This window comes from Furipterus horrens, unplaced genomic scaffold, assembly GCF_987537825.1.
Source record: "Furipterus horrens unplaced genomic scaffold, mFurHor1.1.pri manual_scaffold_9, whole genome shotgun sequence".
Classification (NCBI taxonomy): Eukaryota; Metazoa; Chordata; class Mammalia; order Chiroptera; family Furipteridae; genus Furipterus; species Furipterus horrens.
Window position 1 is genome coordinate 23,554,057 of NW_028327179.1, and position 11,099 is coordinate 23,565,155.

The following is an 11,099-nucleotide window of genomic DNA, read 5'->3' on the forward strand; positions in this document are numbered from 1 at the left end:
CAAACCTAAAGTAAAAACTTTAAAAAATATAACTGTTAGACATGATATCCATGTGATCTGCAAAGTGATTAAATTTTTAATATCATAATACAGGTTTTATTTTGATACAGCCACCATCATTTAATTACAGGATTTCTTGGATAATTTCAACCAAAGAAATAATTTCCACCTCTAAAGGATTCATAAAATTGATGAGTTAAGTACCTAATAGTTGTGAAAAGTGTCTTCACAATTTTTAATATAAAAAGTAACATTAAAAAGAGTGGCACATCAAAATAATTTATTTCAAATCTACTTTATGCCTGATCTAATACGTAAATGGAAACAATCACATTCTATAGGTTTCTGAATTCCATTTCCTGTTTTATATTTATGAGCTAATTATTTTATTTTGAATCTGTGTCACTTTATTTGACATTTATTAAAGCTGTATAAAAATCATGCAGTTTATTTACAATTTGTACATTAGCTATGTTTGAAGATTACACAAAAATTTCACAAAACTATAAAATGGAAAGACATGTGAAACATTATTTAGAGACTTAAAATTTTTTAGGTACAGAATTTTGTAGATTATTTTGGTTTATAAGTGTTATTCAAGCACAGGCTTGAAATAAGAGGGACCAAAAAATGCCAATGAATAGATTTCAACAAATGAAAAACTAAAAATGTTTAGCTAAAAGATAACATACTATATAGTTGAAATACTCCCTTGTAGCAATGGGAATTTATAAAAGGGAAAAAAGTTATTCCTTAGAAGTCTTTCTTAAAGAATAGGCTATCAGTAATAGTCTATAAAAACTTTCAGAAATAGTTTCTTAAATTATGTTCATCACCAAACTTATGTATTCAATAGTGATTCGAGCTGTGAATTTTAAATATTTATATTCCTGTAGGGGAAGTCTCAGTTTCCCTCTTTGGGGAGTGGGGGTAGAGGATAGGAGGGGAAAAGAAAAGGAATCAGTAAATTTAGATTAAAGGAGAGATCCGGGTACCAATATCATGAACACAGAATGAAGAGCTGCAGGAACTTGCAAGTCCACATACTTTTAGCTGTATTTTAGGTTTGTTCAATTTAAGATCTCTTGTCAGGAAGTAAGTGCCTCATCCTTCAGAGTTTAAAGAATATCAATAGGTATTTCTTTTTCTTTAGCTGCATCTCTTTCAATTTTTACTGTTGTGGCTGAAGTACATTCAGGTATTCGGACTGCCCCAGCTGGTAAGTTGTGTTCCTTCCACAATCTACATACTGGTACCTCTCCTGGGATATCTGTTCAGAGTGTCCAAAGTATGTTGTTGTCACAGTGACTCTAAAAATAAAAGAAATGAGGAGAAACACTGAATAGATATGTATAAAAAAAAAGTTTTCTGAAGTAAGAATACTCTTATACATCAAAATTCTTTCCAGACAGATTATTTGATTAACGACAACTTCATATTCTGACATGGGTCTCTTAGGGAATATTTTACAAACAAACAACAGAAATGCTCACTGAGCAAGCCCTAGCCAAATAATTATATACAACAAATGTAATTTTTTCAAAACACTGATCTTTAGAAAATGTAGGGCCAAAGTAGGTTTGTAGTTTTGAGTACATGCAACAGAATTTATCCTTGCGTTATTACTTATTAATTATTGTATTATTTTTCATACAAACAACTGTAAACCTACTTTGGCCCACCCCCATATAAGTGCATTACATGATTAAAAATTATATACTTCTATCATCATAGGAAAAGGGTTAATCAAATGTTAGCTCATGGCAAACATTAAACCTATAAGCTACAATGTTTTAACAGCTTAGAATAATTCCCAAGTTACAAACCAATAACCTTACTTCTCCTCACTAATGCTAATGGCCATTTCCCACAGGCAGCAAGGAATTGGTATCCCAAACACTGTCATTTTCCTGAGTTCTTGCAAGGTCCATGTTCACTATTCAGCAGCCACGTGTTCCTGAACTACTTCTCAAACTCCCGTTTCCTCATTTGTAAGTGGAATAATATGCCATTTAGAATCCCAGTCAGGGCACCTGCCTGGGTTGCAGGCCAGGTCACCAGAGCGAAGTGCAAGAGGCAACTGGTTGATGTTTCTCTCCCTCCACTTTAAAAATAAATAAATAAAATATTTTAAAAAGTGAGGTGCTTATATTTGTATAAGGGTTTCTGGTATCAAGAATTAACCAATCAGATGCAAACTTATTATGCAACATGACCAATAAGATGCAACTACATATTTAGGGTTCAAGACAGGGCATTCACACCAGATAGCTATTGTTGTGTTGGTTGTGGTCATTTTTTTTAATTTGACAATCTAAGGGAAAAGAGGTCAGTGCCCTGAGTAGTCAGGCAGTGCACATTTTAAAAATTTAGAAATTCTTGTGGTACACTGGTAGAAAAATCACCGCTTTAAGCCAATGTTATAAATCTGAAGTTTAAACAGAAATTCATACTCACTGCATCATGAGTACTATGTTATGCACTTTGATGGATGCCAGTGTACAGAAATCACTGTTAAAGAGAAAACAATGTGAACAAATGAGACCGATGACATTATAAATGTAAAAGTTTAATTACAATTCTTGCTATGTTAAAGCTAAAAATATTATTAAGATATAAGTAAGCATTATGGTTGCGCATTTTCTGTATCTCAAATAATGATTAATTTTTCATGAATTCTTATTCTAAAAACAAATACACTTTTCTGCTACAGCAGTTGTAGAGTCGTTTTAACATGTGCCACAATTTATTTCTACTTTTTGTTCACCTTTTGAAATTTTACTAACCAATTTCTTACTCAGAAATTCTATATCAGGCTGTTAACAAAAGATGATGAAAATGTATCATTGTTTTACTAAACAAGAGTTAATAATCATTTAGTATCAATTTAAAAGCTTTAGAACTTCAAAGCTAATGTGTATTACACATTAGCATTAATCTTCCTACAATAAAATATCAATAAATAATAGAATATATGAAAATATGGTTCTCAACACAGTAAACAAAAAATGACATGGATATATGATCTTAATTCTGAAAACTAAAAATAATCTATGTTTATAGATGTACATAAATGTCACATATGTTGAAAAGAGAAAAGAACAGATGAATAGAAGCCAGAAGGAATATTCCAAAATGTAGTCTTATGACTGCTAAGATTATGGGATATTAAATACACATATATTTAATTCTTCAGACCTTATAACTGAATGAGAGAAATTATTAAAAATCAGAACTTACTACATATAACTCATTTCCTCTGCTATGATAGTAGGTACTGTGTAATCAATCTGAAAGGCAAAAAATGAAAATAAACAGATACAAAACAGGATCAATAATCAAGTATAATCAAGAATTACGAATACAATTTATACCTTCAGAGTTCAGAAATATCTCCCTTTATGAGTCTGATGCTAAGACTTTCTCTTGTATACATTAATGGGATATATTTCAAAGTCAAGTTTTGAGGAGACCCTCACCTCCTTCAAGTTAGTATGACAAACAAAGCTGAGGCTCATTTAACTTCTCCAAAATATTTCATGATTGAAGCTTACCTGTTTCATATCCAATGGACCAATATTTGTTATATTGTTTAAGCGTGACTTTCCAATAACTGTTTTTGAAAACTGAACTTGTGCAGTGATGTTTTCAACTTCAACAGAATAATAGTTATTGTTTGTTATATTCAATGTGTTCTGCAAAAGAAAGGAGGTCAAAAATGTACAAGTTATCTGAAAATAAGCAAAACAAATATGCATTCAAATTAATTTTAAAAAATGACTTCAGTTATGGCCATGCTTCATTATTAGAAGAAATAAAAGTTTTAAAAAAGTGTTAAAGAACATTAAACAAACCAATTATTTGGCTCTATGCATGAATACTATGTATAGAATATGCTACAATAAATGTACAATAAAAAAAAAATAGGCCCAGAAGTGGTACAGGAATATAGAAAAATGAATGTTAGAAAATGTATTTGTGTTCTTAGTAAAAATGAAATAAAAATACCTTTTAAGTTTGATCTAAGTTTTTACTCAATGTTAATATAGTAAGCTCTTACTTATTCTAATAACTATAAAGATGGCCATATAAAATGTTAAATATTACCTTAAACAAATTTCTTTGTTTAAAAGAAATTGGTATTTTAACTTATACACAAATAGAAATTTCCACCAGGTTACTAAGGAGAAGAAATGGAAAGGAGTGAAGTTTCTTTGATTGGAAAGAAGTGCAGGTGCATCACTTCCATACTCAGGTAACAGTTGGGCCTAACTTTTCTGATTCCAATTCACAATGGTCTTAAATTTGGAATGAAGTGTTGAAAAGTAAAAAGATTGTAAATATATTTTTTGCTAGCAACTAATTGTTTAATTCATTTACCCTCCTAAAGGCATCTTCAAATGCTAAGTGATTTTGTATACACAACTGCCAATACTTATTATTCAACACTTTCAGCAGAACCAGAAATGATAGAGAGAAGGTCAGTATACAATAGCACACATACAGAAAGCAAACCAACCGGTGTCACATCTAATAACCTCTCAACAGGTACAAAGGTGCTGCTTAACATCATAAAGGAATAAAGTTAAGTATTTTTAATATAAATTTTTACTTACTGTAATATTTAAATATATTGTACGCTTTTCAACATCATAACTGACGTATGCTGATTTTACACCAATGTATTTCACGTCGATAGAGCGAGGGAAAAGAAAAAACACAGCCAATCCAGAAATCAGCAGACAGACGAATACAGAAGCCATCACATACAGTTTTCTGAAAAGAAAAATGGGGAATTTATATATTGTATGTGCATCAAATATTACATAAAGAAACATTTAGAGAGTATTTTCAACTTGAATTTCTCTCCTATTATGCTAGCAGTGTAAGATGTATTTTATCAAATTTTTACATTATAGAAGTATTGAGTAGGGTTGGGTCTGAGTCTATTAAGTGTTAAAACGTTTTTCTTAAAAGATGTCTCTACCCTATTGAACACTAGGATTTCAGGCTTATTACAGATAGAACATTACTACAGTGATTCCCAAACTGCACTGCACATTAAAATCAAGATAGGGAGCTTTAAAATTACATTGATTTCAAGACTCCCTCTTGAATTCACTGAAGCAGAATTTTCACATGTGAATTTTGCCATCAACATTCCCTAAAGTGACTACTCATCATACCCACCTCTGAAGCTCTTAAAAAAATGACGTATCTACACACCCCATCAATTTCACCCCGAGTTTATAGCCATCCTCTGTTGTTATACAAGGTATTAAAAAAGACGGCCACTGTGTATATCCACTTCTATACTTTTGAGATTATTTCTCTAGTTTCTGAACCTTCTCTCTCCTTTATCTATGTTCTTGCAAACTGGATTCCACCCCCAGCAGGTTATTCCTTAGACTGTGCCTGTTATTTTTTTAAGAATTTTTAAAATACAATTTCCCTCAGGTCTTTGAGGGCTTAGGATGGTCCAGTTTCTTCTGGCTTTCTCATGGCCCTTTGGTGGATCTCTGGGGCCTTTTCTGCACTCTCTCCAAGCTTAAGTATTAGGAGTCCTCCCATTTTAACAGGTTATTCTTAGAGGTATTTACTGAAAGTCCTCTGGGATCCTCTTCTTTTGGTATCAGGGGTTTCAGGACTCTTAGAAACTCTCTACCTGCTTCCCTTCAACTTCTGCACAGCTGTGCAGCATGTTAGGTCCTTGCTATCATTATGGTTTGAATATCTGTTTTTATGGCTTGTGGGAACACCTGAACACCCATTTTTAAAATACACGTTTTCTCTAAGTGTGTTTCCTACTACTATTCTAGGTTAGTCTGTTTTAACTAAATGGATTTGAGAAGATTCAGATATTATGCTGCTTTCAAGACTTTACCCCAACTAGGAATCTATTTTTTTTTAATGACACAAAGCATATGAGAGCATAATTTAATAATATGATGGCATTTTCCTCTTTAATAGTGTTAATGAGAGTAATTATTATACATAACTTGAAAAGCAAGAAATAGAAAAGAACAAAAAAATTTGCCACTTTCTCATAATCACTTACGTTCTTCTTGGCCTTAATCTCTGATCACTATATGGAATCAATGCCACCAACTGGTTTTCTTGCCCTAAAATTGAAAGCAGTTTTAAAAATTTATTAACATGATTAATTAAAAATGTAGTAGCTCCACAACAAAGTCTGGTTTGGAAAGACCAAAATATCATGTGGTTCTCATCTCATTCCTTTAGTAAACTGCTCTCAAAATCTTCAAAAACTATCCAGTAGAAAAAGTTGAGTGCCAGAGCCAATAATTATGTTTTTCATTCCTAGATCTCTAATTGGAGTAGTATAAAGAATAAGAAAAGAGTCATTCTTCACTGAAAAAAAAGTTTTACAGGCTTTCCTTCAACCCCACACATTTCCATTAACTGATTTGGTTATCTGGACCAGAGCAGAAGAAACATGTTGCTTCCTCTGTACCCTGAAACTCCTGTAACTACAGAGGTTCCTACACCACCCCCTTGAAAACCAAAACTGACGCATACTGAGTCTCATGCTCTAAGAGCCTCTGGAATGACCCTTCCAGGACTCCTTCAGGCCACACCCTCTTCTACATTAAGTCACTTCAAAATCCATCATTTATTTCTTGGGTTGTGCTAAATCCATGTATTTTAAAGGATAAATGAATCTTTAAATGCCAATTTTCCAATCTATCAGAACTTGGCTCTGTATTAACTATTTAAGCACAACGGTCATTCATTTTTAAAGCTTTTCATAACACTTCCATCCTTCCTCCCAGATTCCTCCACAACACTCCCCTCATTTACACCCCCTAAACACCCACATATAAATACATATATGTTATGTAATATGTCTCTTTGTGTGCATATAAATATCACATCTTTCTTGGTAGTATTCATTTGGCTAAACTACAATCCTGGTTAAAACCAACCCTTTAGCTACTAGGCCTATAGCCATAGCTACATGTGGATAGAGAAAACTATACAACTAGGCTCAATGATCTCATTTTATGTCACCAGTCTCAAGTGGCCCTTATGATGCCAATACCTTCCTCCCCAGAATCCCTCTGAGCTCATGATGTGGCAAACAGAGGAGCGCTTCCACAAGCTCCCAACACCACATCCACCCACCTATCTGTATCCACAGTCTCCCTTCTCTCCTGTTACTAGGAGTAGCCCTCTGCACTTGTGCACTAGATCTAATAATTTTCCCATCTCCTGCATTACCAATGCTCTCTGTGGATCATTCTCATTAGCATACAAATATATTATTCTCTCCATCTTTAAAAAAATCCCTCTCTTGACCTCACATCCCCTTCTAGATAAATACCACATCTCTCCTTTTCAACACAGTAACCCCCCCAAAAAACTATCTTTCCACTGTAGAATTTCATTTCATTTCATTTCTCCTATGCTCTGTACATACTTATGCAGGCTACCAAAACTGCTCTTCAAAGGTCAGTTTTCAGTCCTCACATTAATTGATCTATCAGTAGCATATAACTAGTCAGTCACCCTTTCCTCCTCATTATACATTCTACATTTATCTTCCAGGACACCACAGATACAGAATTCCCTCCTCCTACTCCAGCTGCTCTTTTTCACTGTCTTTACTATTTCTTTCTCATGTAACTGACCTCAGATGTAATACCCCAGGGTTCAGTGTCTCTTTTTCTATTACACCACTGAACTTGGTGCTCTCATCCATCGCAGCTTCAAGTAACACCTGTATAATAATGACTCTAGCCTACACCTTGCACTTGAATACCAGGCCCTCGCTATAAGTGCCGACTGAACATATCCACTTAGGTGTCAAATAGGTAACTCCAAACGTAAATAACTAAAATTGAGCTACTGAGCTCTCCCCTGACATACACATTAAAACCTTTTCTCCATCCTAATAAATAGCTACTCCATTCTTTCAGTTGTTCAGATAAAAAATACCTTTGGAGTAACCCTTTATTTCCTACTGCCCACTTCCAAGCTGCCAAAAAAGCCCAGTGGCCACACCTGAAAAATACATCCAGGTAATTCTCCCCTCCCCCCAGCCCGGTACATTAATCTCTTCAACTAAAATAATCCTTTTATTTTCAAATGGTTGCTATCACTGCAAAGATAAAATCATCACATTCAAAAGCCACCTCAAATATAAACTTTCCCAACCCAAGGCATTTATGACTCTGCTGGACCTTATACTGCCACTCTGTCATTCCACTGGGGCCTCTCCAGAGTCACATTATCAACTTGACAAAGCAGAAAATGACAAGAGCACAAAGGTACTTTTACTATTCTACTGTTGCCACTGCTTCTAAAGTAGCCTACCACCGCACATGGAGATCATGCCCTCCGACTTCCTCTGTGATATGCCATAAACTGATGTTTTTCCCTTTGACTCATCATCACACACCATCCCTCTTAATGTAGTTCTTGTGCAAATGCCTGGAATCATTCTTAAAGTGAAAACAATGCACATACCCCTAGGAATCCTTCCTGTTCCTTGACAAGTAGGGCAAGTAACACTATCTCTTCCTGTAAATTCCACATACGGAAACTGAGAGACATCTCCACTTCTTCCATCTTCATTATGGACTTCATTATTAACCAATCCATTCCTCACGTTTTCCGTTGATGCAACTCCACCGTAAGCATCTTCTTTATTTGAATGCAAAGGCAAATGAGAAAAAGACTTCCCCATGTCTAGAGAAAAAGAGTGATCTTACAGTAAATTTCAGGGAAAAAAATGTATACTCAAGAACATCATGGGATAGTTATGCCAATCTAATTTCGAAAAAACGCCGGGGAATGTTCCTTCAAACATTCCAGCTCTACTTTGGGGGTTAGAATTATACTCAATCAAAGTAATGTCTGAAACAAGGGAGCCATTTACTAGAGTCCGAAAGTGTTTTTCTAACAAAATATGATGAAACGATATCATATCAGACTTGTGATGAGAACGGGCTACAATTTAACAAGTCTATACTTCCTTTGAGTTCTCTGAAAAGTAACACGTGGGCTTCACATTTCTTAGAATAAAACAAAACCACATTCTACCTTTAAACCAATTAGCACTGAAGGCAAAAGCTGCTTTGGGCAGATAACAGCTAGGTATTTTATAACAGCAAGTAAATGCAAAGTAATATTTTTTTATCCTTTAAAACTCATGCTCCTTTGTGATAAAAAAACTTACAATTTCTCCCCACCTCATGTTTCTTGCTTTAAACATTTAAACATGTGCAACAAAAACAACTCAAAAACCAAATCCTACAGTTTTTTTCTCTCATTCAGCGGTTGGCAGAGATTAAAAAAAAAAAGAAGAAATTAACATGCCAAAATATGGACTATAACCTACCCATATAAAGCAGAAAAATATAGAATGCTAATTTCAAAATTTTAGGATGACAGTATCAAAAATAACATGGGGAAAATTAAATATAAATTTAAAACCAAGTTTCTCTATATGTAATTAGTATTACTACCTATACAAAAATAGCCTCTGTAGGTAGGTAATGCAATAATGTTGCAGGAAGGCCATACAATTTTAAGAATGAAAAGAGCTAAAGTGATAAGATCCAATCTGTTGATATTGAGGGGAAAATTAATAGAGATAAAGAAAATTTAAAAAAAAATTTCTTTCTACATTTGATTATATACCTTCTATTAGTTCCTAAAAATAGATTACAGACATTCATATAAAGAGATAAATTATATTTCCTTTAAAAATTGTCACTGACTTGAATAAAGAAAACTGATACTTAAAATAGTTCAATGTACAGAAGTTTGCTTTTTAAAACTGGCATGCCATCTATGTATTGGGGTCACTCAACACAATGTAAGCAAAAGGGTAAAAGAAAACCCAAAAACTATTCAACTGGTCGACAAAATTATGAATAAAGATGCTTATTTTCATTATTTAACTATTCCAAAAATCTATGTACACTTTGTCCCTGTTAAGTTCAAAAATATAATTTATGACTTCTACAAATGCATTATCTTCTCTCGATGTGTTTCAATGACATTAAATCCCAGCCAAACCAATACTTGCCAGGCACAGGTGGTTCAGCGGTGAATGAACATTACTGTCCCCACACTGGGATTCCTTAAGGGAGAAGAACACGGAAGGCAAAACCAGTGGATCTCTGCCCGGACCTCATCTAACAATTGCCTGGATGGTCTGCCTATGACAGGTGCTTGTTCATCAAGGCTATGAACAGGCGCCAGATCTTGCCAGGTACTAGCTTTTCTTCATAGCACTGATGAATTTAACCACTTTTATTCCTGGAGGCCGGTTGATGTATAGAGAGGTTACAGGCCCCCTTCTCTGGCCTGTGCTCAGTATTTTTGCTTGTTTTTAAATCTTTTACCACAGTCTTTTACTGAAAACCAACATGGATCTCAGACTCAGTATGAAGAAAGCAAGCATAACTACAGCACTCCATCCAACTGAAATGGTTCGTGGTGTTCTGTGGTAACGAAGGACGCTACACAAACAAAACAAAACCTGGCATACAGCCTACTCTGAAAAAGTTAAAAATAAGATCCAGGCAACTGTACAAGAAAACTCGAGAATGGCAAAACGAGGGGCCACCTGGCCGCACAAAGTGTGGCGGCCTGCAATCACCGCGGTGCGTCGGCATTGGGCCGAAGCCCGAGTCCCTTGACAGGAGTCTGGGTCTGGGTTGGAGGAGGTGGCACAACACCTCCATCAACACAGCCCTGAGCTCCTCCCCCGTCGCCTGACGGACTCAGCTCCCCCGCGGCTTCCCCTCTTTCCCCTCGGCGCTTGCTAAGGCGCCTCCCCGGCCCCGCTCCGGAACAGGACCTGGGGGCTGCGCGTCCGGGGTCTCTCACCCGCAGGAGGATTGCTGTGCAGTCCCGAGCTGCTCCGGCGCGGACGGGCCCGAGGACTGGGTCAAGAAATCCGCTGTCCAGGTGCTAAGGCTGAAGGGACCAGCCTGCGGCAGGGTCGCAGCGGAGTCAGGGGGGAGGGGCAGCACGAAGATGGAATCGGCTGATGCCCGACCCTACGGTAACCTGCACCCGCGCCTGCGCAGAGCGTTCTGTAGGAAGTGTGCGGCCCGGAGGAG

General features: G+C 35.8%; 1 protein-coding gene across 2 annotated transcripts; it reads right to left on the reverse strand.

The window, feature by feature from the left end:
- Positions 1-263: 263 nt before the first annotated feature.
- TMEM106B (transmembrane protein 106B) lies at positions 264-11,067 on the reverse strand. 2 transcript variants are annotated; one of them, XM_090287158.1, is made up of 8 exons: positions 10,864-11,067; positions 8,491-8,712; positions 6,059-6,122; positions 4,617-4,776; positions 3,555-3,695; positions 3,241-3,290; positions 2,458-2,511; positions 264-1,310 (listed from the first exon to the last, which is right to left on the reverse strand). In XM_090287158.1, exons 2-8 carry the CDS (start codon positions 8,708-8,710, stop codon positions 1,172-1,174), a joined length of 828 nt encoding a protein of 275 aa, XP_090143284.1. In that variant the 5' UTR covers positions 8,711-8,712; positions 10,864-11,067; the 3' UTR covers positions 264-1,171. The 2 variants fall into 2 exon arrangements, with proteins under 2 accessions (XP_090143284.1, XP_090143285.1); XM_090287159.1 differs by having other exon boundaries at positions 10,835-11,067.
- Positions 11,068-11,099: the final 32 nt, after the last annotated feature.